This window comes from Bison bison, unplaced genomic scaffold (genome assembly GCF_000754665.1).
Source record: "Bison bison bison isolate TAMUID 2011002044 unplaced genomic scaffold, Bison_UMD1.0 scf7180017864364, whole genome shotgun sequence".
Lineage (NCBI taxonomy): Eukaryota > Metazoa > Chordata > Mammalia > Artiodactyla > Bovidae > Bison > Bison bison.
The window spans coordinates 1289693-1308709 of record NW_011494936.1 but is presented as its reverse complement, the minus strand read 5'-3'; the positions used below and the strand labels follow the sequence as shown (position 1 = coordinate 1308709).

The 19017-nt window shown below is 41.2% G+C and overlaps 1 protein-coding gene across 1 annotated transcript; it reads left to right on the top strand.

The window, feature by feature from the left end:
- The first annotated feature begins 11819 nt into the window (after positions 1-11819).
- Positions 11820-12325, top strand: LOC104999775 (EP300-interacting inhibitor of differentiation 1-like). The gene has a single exon (XM_010855370.1). It carries the CDS (start codon positions 11843-11845, stop codon positions 12323-12325), a length of 483 nt encoding a protein of 160 aa, XP_010853672.1. The 5' UTR covers positions 11820-11842.
- The last annotated feature ends 6692 nt before the right edge of the window (positions 12326-19017 follow it).

Sequence of the window (19017 nt, the reverse complement as noted above, 5' to 3'; positions counted from 1 at the left end):
GAGCTGGGTTCTAGAGTTGGGTTCTACCCTGGGTTCTATCTAACCCTGACCCTGACCCTAACCCTAATTTTTTTCTTTATGAGTTATGGCACTGCAGTTCAGTTCAGTCGCTCAGTTGTGTCTGACTCTTTGCGACCCCATGGACTCCAGAACGCCTAACTCCCCTAACTCCCTGTCCAGGACCTTTCAATATACGTACTGACTAGAGTAGAAAGTCATGGGGACTTTGTTGATTTCCTTGGAAGAGGAAGATTTTTGTTACTGCCCATTCACTGCAGTTGAGGAAGAGGCCTTCCTCCTGGAACATAGCCTTTTCCCATCACCAGAACAATAATTGCAAGAAGATCATGGTCTAGGCCAATGCTTCCCCAAACATGGCCTAAATCCCCTGTGGAGGTGCACATTAACATTCAGATTCCTTCTCCCATCCATGACCTACTGAATCACACTCCCTGAGAATATGATTTTTTGTTAAACTTTTTTTCTTTCTCTGTATTTGTTTATTTGTTTTAAAATTTTATTGGAGTATAGTTGATTTATAATGTCAATAGTTTCAGGTATATGGCAAAGTGATTCTGTTATACATATATTCATTCATTTTCAGATTGTTTACCCACATAGGTTATTACAGAATATTGAGTGTACTTCCTTGTGCTATACAGTAGGTTCTTGTTGGTTATCTATCTTATATATAGTACTGTGTGCATGCTAATACCAAGCTCCTAATTTATTCTCCGCACCCCACCACGTTTCCCCTTTGGTAACCATAAGGTTTTTTTAAATCTATGAGTCTGTTTCTGTTTCATAAATAAGTTAATATGTATCATTTTTAAAATTAGACTCCATGTATGAGTAATATCATATGATATTTGTCTTTAACTTCACTTAGTATAATAATCTCTAGGTCCATCCATGTTGCTGCAAATGTCATTATTTCATTCTTTTTTATGGTTGAGTAAATATTCTATTATATATATATGGACCACATCTTCCTATCCGTTCCTCTGTCAGTAGAAAATATGATTTTTTAAATAACAAAGTCTTATTTTGATTTGGTGATTCTTACATGTACAAGGTCTGAGAATCATGAGTTTGAGTAAACTCTGGGAGTTGGTGATGGACAAGGAGGCCTGGCGTGCTGGAGTCCATGGGGTCGCAGAGAGTCAGACTCGACTGAGGGACTGAACTGAACTGCAGTGCCGTCCATTAGGGAGACAATGATGACTAAGAATTTTACCACAGTGAGAAAGGAAATAACTTACAGTGAATATTTGTCATGCAGGTGATGTTGGACTTGGTTTGAATGGGCATTTTTAGGCAGAGACAGGCAGCAAAGCTATTCCAGGCAAGGAGAATGTCATGTGTAATGGAAAAGAAGCCCAAAATTGTGTGGCAAAGACAAAGAAAGACACAAAACCATCTGTATCCTTTCTTTGATGTTATGTACAACCAAGAAACTTTGGGGATATTAATTTGGCTATTTAACTGCTATGTGCTGGGTGGTAAGCATGAGCTTCCCAGCCATGAGAGAGAGATTTGTGCATTTTGGACTATAAATCAATAAACTGATTTCCTGATTTGTAAACTGACCTTTTGATTAAGGTGAATCAATACCCCAGGGGCTTCCCTGGTGGCTGAGATGGTGAAGAATCTACCTGCAATGCAGGAGACCCACGTTTGATCCCTGGGTTGGGAAGATTCCCCTGGAGAAGGAAATGGCAACTCGTTTCAGTATTCTTATCTGGGAAATTCCATGGACAGAGGAGCCTAGCGGGCTACGGTCCATGGGGTGGCAAAAAGTCAGACACGACTGAGCAACTAAGTACTTAACACCCCAGAATGTGTCAGGTGGCAAAATTCTAATTTTGTTTTCTAACACAGTTTTTAATCTGTAACACTGGGGCCTTAAATGTGAGACGTACCCTTGGAGGTCAGCCAGAGAAGAGCCAGCTGACCTCACAGTGTCTTATAATGGACGCTATAGTATACTTTCCAAAGCTGCTATTTTGTCCTCCTTCCTGCTGACAAGGAGCACTTTGATTCTGTTCAGATATGAACAACCTTGTATTTGAAGGGAAGCCAAGCCCTGTCCCTGGCCATAGCGTCTCAGTCAGACTAAACCTATGTACCAGTTTCTCCTCTTCCCAATGACTGACTTAGGAATGGGCTTGGGATGATGAGATGGGGGCAAAAATCTTCTGGCAGCTTGAAACATGTCTTCCAGTCTCACAAAGGGACTAAAGAGAGGGTCATTTCCTTTCCATCCCTGACTAGCTGTGTGAATTGTTTCTGTAGTCAACCTGAAACCAGGAAGAGGCAAGTCTGAGGGGGCTGAGGATGGCAGTGAGAAAAGGCAGAGTCTGCCCCGTAGATGACACCACTGAGTCTCTGAGTTGGCCACCCTGGAACCTCTCTACCTGTGCACACCTTAACATATGAGATGACAAGTGTGCTTATTTGTTAGGTTATTTTAGGGTGGTTTTTTTCCAGCTGAATGTACACTAATGGCACCCCACTGACGCAGACACTCAGACACAACATACTATTGGTTTGGCCAAAAAGTTTGTTCATATTCTATGGAAAAATCCAAACAAACTTACTGGCCAACTCCATACTTAATCACTCCCCTAACCCACTCCAGTCTTCTTGCCTGGAGAATCCCAGGGATGGGGGAGCCTGGTGGGCTGCCATCTATGGGGTCGCACAGAGTCGGACATGACTGAAGCGACTTAGCAGCAGCAGCAGCAAGCTGGGAACTGAAATTAAAGTGTCGCAGGGAATGTTGTAGCAGCTTACTGCTGAGCCTCTACAAACTGAGATATATTTATGCAACTAGAAGATGATTCAGAATCCCACCTACTTCTGTCGATAAGATTATCTTTTTCTGCACAGGGACAGGTTAATCCCCCTCCTGTGCACCTCTCTGTTGCTACCTCTGCCCACTCTGCTGCTGCTGCTAAGTTGCTTCAGTCGTGTCTGACTCTGTGTGACCCCATAGACGGCAGCCCACCAGGCTCCCCCGTCCCTGGGATTCTCCAGGCAAGAACACTGGAGTGGGTTGCCATTTCCTTCTCCAATGCATGAAAGTGAAAAGGGAAAGTGAAGCCGCTCAGTCATTTCTGACTCTTTTCGACCCCACGGACTGCAGCCCACCAGGTCCCTCCATCCATGGGATTTTCCAGGCAAGAGTACTGGAGTGGGTTGCCATTGTCTTCTCCCTGCCACTCTGCAGTTACCAACAACTTTGTTATTGGGTGACCTTTTCTCTCTCATGGCTTCTGTTTGCTCATAGTTTCTGCTGCCTAATTTTTCTCTGGATATCTTTCAGCTTCTGCAACAGACAACTTAAAGTATCTGCATTTCAATTTTTCTAGAAAAGGGTCACAGCCCAGTCATATAAGCCATGTCATCCATTGCTGACAACACTATAAGTTGACTGCACTTGGGTTCTAGGTCCAGCCGGATTCTACCTGGTGGTGCCCTGGGTGGATGGTCACATGGTACAATGTGCCAATTTATGCAGAAAGAACCATGTAGAAAGGAATTGTGGAGAATAGGGAGCATCATGAAGTGTTATCTGTTCAGTACTAGGGCAGCTGGCCAGATGTCCTGCCTATACTCATTCTCCTGTTATTCCAAAATCATAGAAGCTTTGGCCAGATGTGTGTTTACCCAGCTAAACACGTCCCAGACTCCTGCTAGGTATGGCCAAGTGACTATATTCTGATTCAAATACTGTAAGTAGAAGTGTTATGTGCAGTTTCTGGGATGTGCCTTTAGAATGAAAGGTATGTTTCATCCCCCTCCTGGTCTCCCTTCCTGTTGGCTACACATGGAAAGAAGGATGAAAACAGGAGCAGCTTTCTTCTACCTCCAGACGGAAAGAACATGTCTGGCAAACCAGCAAGATCTATGGACACTGGGACCCAACACTTAGAGTCACCAGTTTGTCTTAGTTTGCCCAGGACAGTTTGGGTTTTAGCATTGAAAATTCCACAAACTGAGGACCAATCCTAAACAAACTGGATGGTTAGTCACCCTACACAGTCAAACTACCACACCAACTCTGGACCATCTACTTAAATTCTTGTTAGCAAAAACCAACCAGAAACAAAACCCAAACCATTTTCTTGGTTTGCATCACCCTATCCTGTCTTCTAATTCATACAGATACATTTGGTCTAAAGAACCTTGTTGACCATGGTTTTGCTGTTGCTCAGCCTGACATCTGATGCTGAGGTCTGGAGCTCCTCAGCCGGGCTTCTAGACCCCATTGTCAGAGTTGCCATGTGTGGGTTCCAATCAGAATGGAGGCTCCTGAAGAGGCTGAGACCTAGTTGAATCCTAGCTCTAACCTGGTCCCTCTCCTTGGAGCTCTCAAACACACACATAAACACACATAAAAACATACATAAACGGGCACAAACAGGCACACACATCCACACACACGGTCTCTCCTCTCCTCTTTCTCTCTCTCCCCCAGCTCCACCTCTCTTTTCATACTCAGTCTTTTAGAGGAAGCCTTTATGGGGAACAGATGGGAAGCTGGAATAGATTCAAGGGCAAAATAGATTTTCTTTTCCTTTTTTGAAATCACACAATACATGTTCCTTGAAAAATTAGAAAATGGAGTTTGGTTTCATAAACTTATTTTTAAAGGTAAACTAAATAAGAACAATAAATATAACCCATGAGGATTTAATCCCCTTTGGACACAGTAACACCACTCTCATATCAAAGGGCAGGAACTTATCTGATTATGGGTGGAGAGGGGAAGGTGCAGGAGAGGGAGGGGGGGTTTCTTGGAAGCAGAGGCCTTCAGGCTCATTGGCAAAATATGGCCTTACTTCTCCAGGAAGTCGCCTGCAACAATGGCCCCACCAAGAGTCAGTGACTCTCTCTGTGTCTGTTTTTTCCAGAAGAGCCTTAGTTTCAAATATCCTACCTTCTGTCCCTAAGAGCCATCTAACACCAAACTCAGTAGTTCAGTTCCTCAGCTCCATTTCCTATACTGCTTTCTGCTCCCTAAAGCAACCCTAAAAGCCTGGGTCAGGCCATGGGTATGGGTTTTGTTCAGCTGATAGGCAAGACCACGTTTTCAAGTCCTGACTGTAAGGGCACTTTCAGGGTATCCAAATTTTGTTGATTAGTTAAAAATTTTTTTTCATTTTCCCATTTATCCTGAAGAGTTCAACTTGTGTAGGGAAGCCAACTGTGTTATTTTCCAGAAAAGTTTTTTTTTTTAATTTCTATTCATGGTGGATGTTTATGTTCCTTTTTTAATCATAAAAGTAATACATTACTTTTACCAACAGAAAAACGTAAGTAATTATAAGCTGAAAGGGAAGAACAAAATGGAACTTTCCTGATTTCATACCACCCCCAAAAATTAGTGCTAATATTTTGGCATACAATTTTAAACTTTTTAGCCTTATTTCTATTATATACATTTCTGTATTATACACATAAATGAATCTCTGGTCTTTTCAGAAATACAAGGACATGATTTGCATCAGATTGGTTTGGAAAAGAAATTATCTTTGGGGCAGGAGGTGAGAATAGTGACCTAAGAAACGATAAAGTGAGGCATCTCACCAGGTGCATTTGTGTAATAGTAGTTAATATTGGCTCTAAAAGGTTTCAATTAAGTGATTTATTTATGTTTAAATTTTAACTGAAATGTATTTATGGTTAAATTTTAATTGAAATAAAAGCAAATCCTAGTGAGATGGTGAAGACCTGGTTATAAAATAAAACCTGTGATTGAAGGTGAGTGGGAGTTGCTCACCTAGGTCCAGCTCTTTGTGACCACATGGACTATACAGTCTGCAGAATTCTCCTTGCCAGAATACTGGAGTGGGTAGCCATTCCCTTCCCAACCCAGGGATTGAACCCAGGTCTTCCACATTTCAGGCAGATTCTTTACCAGCTAAGCCACCAGGGAAGCCTGGGAAAAAAAAAAAACAAAACCCTATGATTAGCTTTAAAATAAAATGGTAGTGGTTATGGAGGAAGGAGTGGATATAGATGAAACAGGATTGCCCATAGTTGATAATTATTGAAGCTGGATGATAGATACAGGGAAGTTTATTATATTACTCTATTTTATTTGATATAGATTTGATGTTTTTGATAACAAAAAGTTAAGCAACAAGTAAACTCAGCAACTGACTCATGGCTCATTAAAGTCTGACTTAAGCCTTTCCATTTTTGAGACGTCACTTTTCTCAGAAGAACCACCATCAGGAACACTGTCTTAGTCACATGAAGTTAGTCACAATGACCACCACGGCCACTCTTCCCTCCCGCCATGCAAAGGTTACTAGAGACAGGCTGGAGCAGGTAGGCAGCAAGTAGAGGCAGCAATGTCCAAGAGTCCCTAGTAGTTTTGTGAGTTTGAAATATCAGGGAATTCTAGTCATTTCACAAATTTGTGTTGATTTTGCAATCTAAACAATGTGGTTTTTAGGCAAATTATTTCTTCTCAACCTGACACGCAACAGATGGTCCACAATCATCCTCCTTCCTTCTCTTTGAGTTGTTAAGAAATCTGAAAGGAGGTCTTTGCCTTCTTAGACTTATAATAGAGTTATAAAGACACTGTGTCCATGTCATCTTTTGTAACATCATGAGAGAAAAACCACCATAAAACCTAGTATTGGAATTCCACTTAGGAAAGGAACTGTCTTCACTGGGAAAACTAACTTGATAAAACACTGTGGGTGAAAAATGACACTCTGAGAGTGTGGCTTGGCAGAAGACAAACCACAGAGATGGCAAAATCCCAGGACCACCTATTATGTAGTTTTTAGTTGCTTGCTTTGCTTTCTTATAAACACTTTCTGTTTCCCCAAGCATTCAGGAACATCTTCCACATACATATGCCTCATGTGGGTGGTATTTGTATAAATGAGAAGTAGAGGCTGGATTCCATAGCTGTATCTACTCTGAAGAGAGGATAGACTAGATGAGCCTAGTGAGTTTGCAGACCTGGGGTCTTAAAGCTAGAAATGAGCAAAACATTTAAGTCCTGGGAAATGCTTGAAATCTTTGGGGGTAGTCCTGATTCTAGTTTGAGGACTCAGGGGGAGATACACATTGTTGTTGTTTTTTTTTAAATGTCAAGCAGGTAACCATGATCTGTTTGTTTTAAGTACAAATGGGTGCTGCCACCAAGAAATAGCAGGGAGAGATGGAGGAGGGATGGAGGAGATGGAGGATGAGCAGGGCCTGTCAGTCCCTCATAACTCAGACTAGCACCAGACAAGAGTGTCTCAGGAAGACAGATTTTAAAAGATGCTTACTCCTTGGAAGGAAAGTTATGACCAATCTAGATAGCATATTAAAAAGCAGAGACATTACTTTGCCAACAAAGGTCCGTCTAGTCAAGGCTATGGTTTTTCCAGTGGTCATGTATGGATGTGAGAGTTGGACTGTAAAGAAAGCTGAGCACCGAAGAATTGATGCTTTTGAACTGTGGTGTTGGAGAAGACTCTTGAGAGTCCCTTGGACTGCAAGGAGATCCAACCAGTTCATTCTAAAGATCTGTCCTGGGTGTTCATTGGAAGGACTGATGCTAAAGCTGAAACTCCAATACTTTGGCTACCTCATGCAAAGAGTTGACTCATTGGAAAAGACTCTGATGCTGGGAGGGTTTGGGGGCAAGAGGAGAAGGGGATGACAGAGGATGAGATGGCTGGATGGCATCACTGACTCGATGGACGTGAGTTTGAGTGAACTCTGGGAGTTGGTGATGGACAGGGAGGCCTGGCGTGCTGCAATTCATGGGGTCACAAAGAGTCAGACATGACTGAGCGACTGAACTGAAATAAAGTGGGGTACCTTTTTTATAACCTGGACCCCACACACTTTCCAAAGATTTGTGGATCCAAGGGACACACATCTATATAAACAGGGAGGAATTAAAGACAAAAACAGGATCAGAAGCCATGAAAAAGAGCAAGGATCTGGTTGTGTACTGGGAACAAGAGAAGATGATGTGCTTATGGCATCTGAGCCTTCTGGTACTCCAGGAAGTAAATACCCACAGAGCTTTCCATAGCTGACAAAGGGATGGAGAATGCTTGCTTCCAGAAAGAGTTTGTTTCAAGGGATATTTTCATCTATGTATATGCTAATCTTTAGCTCTGCAAAACCCAAGGGACCTTGCCATCACTATTTTAGAAGTCACGGGCTCTTATAAAGGTGGGTGAGAGAGGGAGCTATGCTGATAAATAACAACATGACTATGACTGTTAACTGGTCTTAAAAATTCTTTAGATCTGCATAATATAACTAAAGCTAAGACTCTCCATAAAACATGAAAATAAGAAGCGATGCCAAATCAGCAAATGGAAAAACAATATGCATTGCCATCAACTATGAACAATCAAAATGAATTAGTCATAAACTAGATTAAAATGAAGGCCACAGATCTGTGGATTTATGATTTGCCCTAAAATATGAAAGAATAATATTGGCACTTTATCTTAAGCTATCCAGCTTCATTTTTTTCATTGTGCTTCAGGTACTGGCTGTAAAATTTGAGATGTATAAATCATAAAATAGAATTATAGCCCAAATGATTTAAACAGCAGCTAAGACTAAATGCTAAATTTGTTTATACCCAAGAGCATATAAATGCCTGAATGGAGTTGAGTTTAAGAAAATACAGGCACACCTCGTTGTATTCTGTTTTGCTTTACTGCACTTCACAGATACTGTGCTATTTACAAACTGAAGGTTTGTGGCAACCCTGCCTGCAGAAAGTCTATTGACACCATTATTCCAACCAGATTTGTTCACTTTGTGTCTCTGTGTTATATTTTGGTAATTCTGACAATATTTCAAATTTTTTCATGATTGTATTTGTTATGCTTATCTGTGATCAGTGATCTTTGTTGTTACTATTATAATTTTGGGGTGCCACAAACTGCACCCACATAAGATGGCAAACTTGATAAATGTATTTTGACTGCTCCACCAACTAACCATTTCCTCATCTCTCTCCCTCTCCTTGGATCTCCCTTTTCCTTGAGACACAATATTGAAATTCAGTTCAGTTTAGTCACTCAGTCATGTCTGACTCTTTGCGAACCCATGGACTACAGCATGCCAGGCCTCCCTGTCCATCACCAACTCCTGGAGTTTCCTCAAACTCATGTCCATTGAGTTGGTGATGCCATCCAACCATCTCATCCTCTATTGTCCCCTTCTCCTCCCACCTTCAATCTTTCCCAGCATCAGGGTCTTTTCAAATGTCAGTTCTTTGCATCAGATGGCCAAAGTACTGGAGTTTCAGCTTCAGCAGTCTTTCCAGTGAATATTCAGGACTGATTTCCTTTAGGATGGACTGGTTGGATCTCCTTGCAGTGAAATTAGGCCAGCTAATAACTCTACAATGGCCTCTAAGTGTTTAAGTGAAAGAAGAGTCACATGTCTCTCACTTTAAATTAAAATCTAGAAATCACTAAGTTTAGTGAGGAAGACATGTTGAAAGTCAAGACAAGCTGAAAGCAGGCCTCTTGCACCAAACAAGTTGTGAATGCAAAGGAAAACTTGGAGGAAATTAAAACTGCAACTCCAGTGAGTGCATAAACTAAGTGGAACAGCCTTATGCTGATATAAAGAAAGTTTTGGTGCTCTGAATAGATCAGAGCAGCTGCAACATTCCCATAAGCCAAAGCCTAGTCCAGAGCAAGGTCCTAACTCTCTGCAATTCTATGAAGATTGAAAGAGGTGAGAAAGCTGCAGAAAAAAAGGTTGAAGATAGCAGAGGGTAGTTTATGAAGTTTAAGGGAAAAAAAGCTATCTCCATAACATAAAAGAGCAAGGCGAAGCAGCAAGTGCTGATGTGGAATTGTAGCAGATTATTTAGACGATCTAAGGTAATTAGGGCTTCCCTTGTAGCTCGGTCAGTAAAGAATCTGCCTGCAGTACAGGAGACCTGGGTTTGATCCCTGGGTTGGGAAGATCCCCTGGAGAAGGAAATGGCAACCCACTCCAGTATTCTTGCCTGGAAAATCTCATGGACAGAGGATCCTGGTGGGCTGCAGTCCATGGGGTCGCAAAGAGTCAGGCACGACTGAGCGACTAACACTTATTTACTTACTTAAGGTAATTAATGAAGGTGGCTACACTAAACAGGTCTTCAATGTAGATAAAAATGCCTTCTATTGGAGGAAGGTATCATCTAAGACTTTCATAGCTGGAGAGGAAAAGTCAGTACCTGGCTTCAAAGCTTCAAAGGATAGATTGATGCTCATATTAGAGGATCATGTAGCTGCTGACTTTAAGTTGAAGCCAGTACTCATTTATTATTTCAAAAGTCCTAGGGCACTTAAGAGTCATGCTAAGTCTACTCTGCCTGTGCTCTGTAAATGAAAAAACAAAGCATGGATTACAGCACATCTGTTTACAACATGGTTTACTGAATATTTTCAGCCTAGTATGGAGACCAATTAATTGCTCAGAAAAGAAAGACCGCTTTGAAAATATTACTGCCTATTGACAATACACCTAGTCATCCAAGAGCTCTGATGGAGATGTACAATGTGATTAATGTTCTTTTCATGCCTGGCTAATACAATATCCATTCTGCCGCCCATGGATCAAGGAATGCTTTCAACTTTAGAGTCTTATTAAGAAGTACATTTCGGAGCTTCCCTGGAAAGCTTCACTTTCACACTTCACTTCACTTCACAACGCAGGTGGTGGGGTTTGATCCCTGGTTGGCAAGCTAAGATCCCACATGCCTCGTGGCCAAAAAAAAGAAAAAACCCATAAAACAGAAGCAATGTAACAAATTCAATAAAGACTTTTAAAGAAGGGGCTGTATCTTAAAATAATAAAAATAAATGCATTTCATAAGGCTATAGCTGCAATAGGTAGTAATTCCTCTGATTTGGGCCAAGTAAATTGAAACCCCATGGAAAGACTGTATCATTCTAGGTGCCATTTAAGAACATTTGCTATTCATGGGAGAGGCCAAAATATGGACATTAACAAGAGTTTGAAAGACGTTAATTGCAAGCCTCATGGATAACTTTGAGGGGTTGAAGACTTCAGTGGAAGAAGTAACTGCAGATATGATGGAAATAGCGTGAGAACTATTGAATAGAATCATAACTGGAACCTGGAGATGAGGATGAATTGCTGAAATCTTGTGATACAGCTTAAACGGATGAGAAGCTCTTATGCACGAGCAGAAAAAACAAAACAATGGTGGTTCATTAAGGAACCTATGCCTGTGAAAATACTGTGACTGTTGTTGAAATAACAACAAAGGATTTAGAATAGTGCATACACGTAGCTTATAAAACAGTGGCAGAGTTTGCAAAGGACTGACTCCAATTTTGCAAAAAAGTTCTACTGTAGGTAAAATGCCATCAGGCAGCACTGCATACTACAGAGAAACTGTTCATGAAAGGAAGAATAAATTCAGCTAACATTATTGTTATCTTATTTTAAGATATTGTTATAATTGCCCCAGCCTTTAGCAACCACTATCCTGGTCAGTCAGCAGCCATTAAGCCAGGACCCTCCACCACCAAAAAAAGATTAGGACTCCTTAAAGGTTAGATGATGGTTAGCAACTTTTAAATTAACTTATGTACATTTTTTAGATGTGCTATTGAACAATTAATATACTACAGTGTAGTATAAATACAACTTTTATGCAAGTTGGGAAACAAAAAAGCTTGTGTCACTAGCTTTATTGCAATATTTACTTTATTAAGTGATCTGAAACTAAACGTACAGTATCTTCCAGGTATACCTGTAGAATGAAAAAAATAATTTAGGGAAAACGAATGACTTGTGGGGAGGTTGAGCTGCTTGCACTATGTCTGAAATGAACGAGCTGTCCGAGCTCTATGAGGAGAACACCGATCTGCAAATGGATGTGATTCCTGGTGAGAGTGACCTTCCGCATATGGAGGTAGGCGGCGGGAGCCGGGAGCTATCCCCGAACCCCTCCCGCGCCGGGGCCCCGCCACAGCTGGAGGAGGAGGGCCCAATGGAGGAGGAGGCGGCCCAGCCAATGGCGGAGCCACAGGGGCCCCGAGGCCTCGCTAGCCGGCCCAGCCCTGGGGAGCAGCCAGGCCAGATCGCGGGCCCTGATTTCGAGAGCGAGGACGAGGGCGAGGAATTCGATGACTGGGAGGACGACTATGACTATCCGGAAGAGGAGCCGCTCAGTGGTGCGGGCTACAGAGTATCAGCGGCCCTTGAAGAAGCCAACAAGATGTTTCTGAGAACCTCCAGAGCCAGAGAAGCAGCTCTGGATGGCGGGTTTCAGATGCATTATGAGAAGGACCCCGTTTGATCAATTGGCTTTTATCGAAGAGTTTTTTTCACTTATGGTTGTCAGTCGTCTGACGGAAGAACTCGGCTGTGATGAGATCATTGACAGAGAGTAGTTAAATGCTGTTAAGAGAGAAGGAAGCTGCTTGAGGAGAGACTCAGCATTCCACTGTCTTTTGGGTTCATTCCAACTAGTTCTGTGCCAATGAAAAACTTAATCTTCCAAAAAAAATTTTTTTTTTCTGCAGAGTAGAATAAGGTAGTGACTGCACAGTTATGAAAAAGGAAGAAAACTGTTAAAGAAGAGTATCTTAGTACTGTTGAAACCTGTTTTCAAGAATGTCCAGAGACACGGCTTTGACTTTGTTGTTTACTCAGAGTAATTTCCTTGCATTGAGGAAGATAATCTTTCATGTTTCACTGTAAGGAATGGCTTTTCAAGGATAAGTTATGACCAAGATAGACTGCCAGTACAAGAGCCCACTGATGATAATTATATGAGGAAAAGTAACTGATGTATCCACCTTAGGACATAAGATGTCTTTGAGTTATTTGGACTGAAAGCATATTGAGAAAACTTTAAAGATTCAAGTTTGTAATCTATCCGAGCTGTGGTTATCAAAGGCTAAATTTTTAGTGTAAAATAAATCTACCAAGTATTCTTCAGTATCTCAAAGGATAATCTACCCCCAAAAGAAGTATGTGTCTTGTGTGCTATATCTTAAAACGTGTTTCCAAGAACAACTGAGATTTTGTTTGTACATATATCTTGATCATTTTTAAAGCTACTGTAATCTTTAATTCAAGAAAATTCATTGCCTTGAACATTTTTAAAAGTCAAAACTTAAGACGTCCTTAATAAAGTTTCAAATTTAGATTGTAAAATGTACATGAAATTACAAAGAACACAAACTCTTTCAAATATCAGTATATACTAGAGAATTTTCTGTTTCACTTGCTCTCTTTTTTCATTTAACTTTACAGGCAAAAGACTCTGGTTGAACTTCATAATGTAAGAACTGTTAAATGAACATTGTTAAGGAAAGCCCTATATCTAAAAAAAAGACACTATGAACAGCCCTTAAAAGTTTTAAATCTGCCCAGAAATCCACCTCAGTATCTGAAGTTTCCCTCTGTCTCCTCCTCTAATTAAGCTTGTTTTTGGTTATGCACCAGCATTCAAAATAATAAAGATTTCTTGTTCTCTGTAAAAAAAGAAAAAAAAAATTATCGCTGATGAGTTTCCAGGAGACCAAGGACAGATTCTTCAGGAATGAAGGTGGGTGAAAGAAAAGCATACGCTGTTGCTGAGTGCAGACTTGCACACCATCTGTGCCTACAGCCTCTCAGACCAGGAAGGCAGTTCAGGTCAAGAGCATGGTGTTCCTTGAAAATGCAATCCCATAACCTAACCAGCACCTGTTAGCTCTGCCTCTGTGCATCCCAACAGGTCCTTAAAAGCTATTGAGTGTTTCATTGTTTGAAATAACCCAAGTTCCAAGCAATTAGATTCTTCATCTTTGAAGGTCAAGTCTCATTAAATGGCCTCTTTTATAGGTAAAAGAGACATTAGCACATAGAAGGAGAGGCACCTGGCCAAGAAAAAAAACCCAAAGAACAAATGTATGTGCATGCTAAGTTCTGTTGAATTGTTTGTGACCCCATGGACCATAGTCCAGGCTTCGTAGTAGCTCAGGGGTAAAGAATCCACCTACAATGCAGGAGATGCTGGAGAAGCGGGGTCAATCCCTGGGTTGGGAAGATCCCCTCAAAAAGGGCATGTTAACCAATTCTAGTATTCTTGCCAGAAGAATCCCATGGACTGAGGAGCCTGTGCTGTGCTTAGTTGCTCAGTCATGTCTGACTCTTTGCCACCCTATAGACTACAGCCCATCAGGCTCCTCTGTCCATGGGGATTCTCCAGGCAAGACTACTGGAGTGGGTTGCTATGCCTTCCTCCAGGGGATCTTCCCAATCCAGGGATCAAACCCAGATCTCTCATACTGAAGGTGGATTCTTTACTGTTTGAGCCGCCAGGGAAGCCCAAGGATCCTGGTGGGCTACAGTCTATGGGGTTGCCAAGAGTCAGACATGACTAAAGTGACTGAATATGTATAAATGCATGGACTGTAGCCTGCCAATCTCTTCTGTCCATGGGATTCTCTGGGCAAGAATACTGGAGTGGGTTGCCATTCCCTTCTCCAGGGAATCATAATCATCATCATCATACAGATACACAATCTTTTCTCTAAGTTCTAGTAATTGGATTTCTGAAAAATTACTGAACTATATGAAACTCATTCATAAAATCCCAATAACCTTTGCAAAGACATAAAACCAATTTAGTCATGGAAACTACTAGCATCTGATGAAAAGTATGTCCATGAACTCAACAGCTATCATTTACTAGGCACCAAATATATGCCAGGCACTGTGCCAATTACTTAATCTCTAATTCATAACCACTTGACTGTTCATTTATTCATCTGTGCATCTGAAAGATACTTCTGGAGTGCCTACTCTGTGCTAGACATTGTGAAAAGTGCTCAGGAGGCAGCAACAAAGACAGCCACAACTTTCATTCTTACAGAGCTTGCACCCCAGCAGGAAAAACAGACATTAGATAGTCAGACAACCGACTAATTAATTAGAATTGAGAAAATTATTATGAAGGAAGATAGTAGACTAAGGTAGACCTTATTAAATCTGTGGGTTGGGGAATGCTGCCAGGAGAAAGTGAACTTGAAGCTGAGACCTGAAGATGAGCCAGAGGCCACCACAGGAGCAGCTGGGGATAGGGTGGTCCTTGTAGATCTAAGTCCTTTAGGAAGAAGCTCAGCTGTAGAGATGAAACAGAGGCCCAGATGGATAACCTGCCTGTGCTCACACAGCCAGTGGGGGTCAGAAAAGAACATCATCCTAGTTAAACCTTTCCTACTGCACCAAGGGGCCTGTTACACACTCCAGATAAAGAAAGGCGTTATTAATGTGTCCACCATGAATTCTAATTGCTGTTCAGTCACTAAGTCAGGTCCAGCTTTTTGCAGCCCCATGAACTGTAGCACACCAGGCTTGAGTCTGCTCAAACTCATGTACATTGAGTCAGTCATGCCATCTAACCATCTCATCCTTTGGCACCCCCTTCTCTTCTTGCCCTCAATCTTTCCCAGAATCAGGGTCTTTTCCAATGAATCAGCTCTTCACATCAGGTGGCCAAACTGTTGGAGCTTCAGCTTCAGCTTCAGTCCTTCCAGTGAATATTCAGGGTTGATTTCCTTTAGGATTGATTGGTTTGATCCCCTTGCTCACAAAGGGACTCTCAAGAGTCCTCTCTAGCACCATAGTTTAAAAGCATCAGTTGTTTGGCACTCAGCCTTCTTTATGGTCCAACTCTCACATCCATACATGACTACTGGAAAAACCAAAGCTTTGACTGTACTTTGTCAAAGTGATATCTCTGCCTTAAAATATGCTATCTAGGTTTGTCATAGCTTTCCTTCCAAGGAGCAAGCATCTTTTAATTCTGTGGCTGTAGTCACCATCTGCAGTGATTTTGGAATCCAAGAAAATAAAATCTGTCACTGTTTCCACTTTTTCCCCTTTATTTGCCATGAAGTGATGGAACTGAATGCCATGATCTAACCACAGATCCAGGGAGCTCAGAGGACACAAAGCTGGACAAATACCAAAGAAATTATACCTAGACATGTCATATCCAAACTGCAGGAAGTCCAAGAGAAAGGAAGAAATCTTGAAAGATGAAAATATAATGCTCATCAGATAGTGGTAAATGCTAAGGGGGCAAAGGGGGCTAAGGAATTGTCCTGGGCTGAGGGTAGGGTGATTCTGTCCTAGTCACTCTATGGAAAATTCTGAACTTCACCCTACCCTTTTTTTCCCTTTAATTTTGCGGAAATTTTCAGTTGTTACTGCTTCAAGTATTTCTTCTAGCCTTTTCTCTCTGTCTTTTCCTTTTGGTATTCTCATTGAATGGACATTATCTTTTGTCCCACAGTTCTTAGACATTTAGTTCTATCTTTTTCAGTCATTTTGCTCTTTGTTTTTTGGCCTTGGATGTTTCTATTAACATTTCCTCAAGCTCAGAGATGCTTACTTCAGTCATGTCCAGTCCAACTAGTCCACCGAAGGCATTCTTCATTTTTCTTATAATATTTTCAATCTCTAGTATTTCTTTCTCATTCTTTCTTAGAATTTCCATCTTTCTGCTTACACTACTCTCAGGTTCTTTCAGGAGTGTTTTCTGATGAAAACCAATTCTCCAGTTATCTGATTTTAACAGGGTGCCCAATAATTCAATTCAATTCTGACACCAAGTCCTGGATTTAGAGACATAAGAGATATGGGTTCCATCCTTGGGTCAGGAAGATCCCCTGGAGGAGGGCATGGCAACCTACTGCAGTATTCTTGCCTGGAAAATCCCATGGACAGAGGAGCCTGGCAGGCTACAGTCCATAGGGTCACAAAGAGTCGGACGTGACTGAGAAACCTAGCATGTATGTATGCCACATACGTGTGTGTGTGGGGTGGAGGATGACCCGTTTCACGGCAGACACCCAGGGGCTGGTTATTCAGCCGAGAGACCCCCGGATAGTCCTGAGGTGCAGGTTTCAGACCTCCTTTCTGTCTCAACTTCTATATTCAGCCACAGGCTAAGGGCTCAGTTCTACAAGGCTGTTTCCACTGCAGACACCAACCTAGGTATCAAGGCTCCAGGTTACCTGCAGTTTTGTTTGACTTGACTACAAATTTGGAGAGTCCTACAACTTCCTCCTACAGGTCTGATAATTTTCTAGAATAATTCATAGAAATCAGAAAAACATTTTGCTTACTATTACCAGTTTGTTATAAAGACACAACTCAGATACAGCCAAATGGAAGAGATGTCTAGGGCAAGGTATGGGGCGAGGGCCGTGAAGCTTTCATGCTCTCTCTGTGTACACCACTTTCCTAGCATCTCAGTGTGTTCACCAACTTGGAGGTTCTACAAACTCTGTTGTTTACTGGGGTTTTATGGCAGTTCTATTACAGAAGCATGATCATTTAAACTGTTGGTGACTGGTGATTGAAAATAATATCTAGTCCCTTTACCTTGCCAGAGGTCAGGGATGTGACTGAAATTTCCAACCCTCTGGTCACATGATTTGGTATTTCCAGTGCTCAACCTCCGTCCTGAAACCATCTAGACATCACTCAGCCAAGAGTCATTTTATCAACACAACAAAGACAACATCATCACTCAGGAGATTCCAAGAGTTTTAGGAGTTCTGTGCCAGGAGCCAGGGACAAAGACCAAAAATTTTTTCTTTCTTATATCACAGTTATCTATGTTCTTATATATTGTTTACTTTTAACCATTAGAACCCTTAGCATATAAAATAGAGTAGTTTTAAATTCCTGGTCTGATTACGCCACTGTTTCTGCCATATTTGAGTCTAGATCTGATGCTTACTCTGTCTTCTCCAGTTGTTTTTGGTTTTCAGTATGCTATGTAATTTTTTGTTGAAAGCTGGGCATGATGTATGTCTTAGGTAAAGGAACTGGAGTAAATAGGCCTTCAGGGATGTGGTGAAGATGTCAAGGAGGGCAAGTGTTCTGTGATCCTAGGTTAGATCTCACTCTTAAAGTTTTTTTAGTTGAAGTAGAGTTTATTTACAGTGTTGGGTTAGTTTTAGATGTACAGCGAAGTGATTCTTTTCTATTATAGGAGATTACAAGGTATTTAATATAGTTCCCTGTGCTATACAGTAGGCCCTAGTTATTTTTTTATATACTTGTTAATTTTTTATATACTAGTGTGTATCTGTTAATCCCAAATTCCTAACTTATTCCTCCCCTCTATTTCCCCTTTGACAACTATAAGTTTGTTTCTGTTTTATAAATAAGTTCATCTGTATGAATTTTTTTAAATTCCACAAATCAGTAATATATTGTCCTATTCATTTTTGTCTGACTTACCTCAGTAAGTATGATGCCGGGGACCAGCCCCGGCTGATCCAGGGTATTTGAAGGAGAGACGGCGTAGGCGAAGATCAGGAAACAATTGCTTAATTAAACGTTAATTAAGGATATAAAGAGTAATAGAATAAGGATAGCTCAGTGAGGAAATTCAGTGTAGAAAAGAGGCTGAATAATTCAGCCACAAGGTAAGAGAAAGAACGACATGGTAAGACCAAGTTTCGGTGAACAAGGCCCGCACTTTATTTTTCAAAGTAGTTTTTATACCTTAAGTTATGCATAGAGGATAATGGGGGAAGGGGTAGAGTCAGGCAGCAAGCCAGGCTTTCTTCCTGCAAACTTATCATATGCAAAAGCTTAGGTGATTTGCATCATCTTCTGGCCCGGAGGCCTGTTAACATTTTAAGACCCTTTCTTCAGAAAACTTATTTTTCTCTAAAGGTGATTGGTCAGGAGCCACCCTCCAAAAGCATTAGATAAAGTTGCATTCCTACAGAGCAAAGGTGTGGTGGGTTATAACAAGAAAAAGAATTAACTCAAGGGTCCCAGGTTACAAACATTAAAGCTACTACTTACACCAATTATATTAATCAATACACTGCCAGGGACACAGCAGGTAAGGGATATGGAAACTTAGCAGCAAACATTGGCCCAACAAGTGAAAATCCCTTCACCAATACAATTTCTAATCAATCTTTTAACTACTCAAAAGAATCTGTGTTTAGACAGTTTAGAACA

What these genes read in the sequence shown, in the direction of transcription:
- LOC104999775 (XM_010855370.1), top strand. Translation starts at nt 11,843, where the DNA reads ATGTCTGAAATGAACGAGCTGTCCGAGCTCTATGAGGAGAACACCGAT.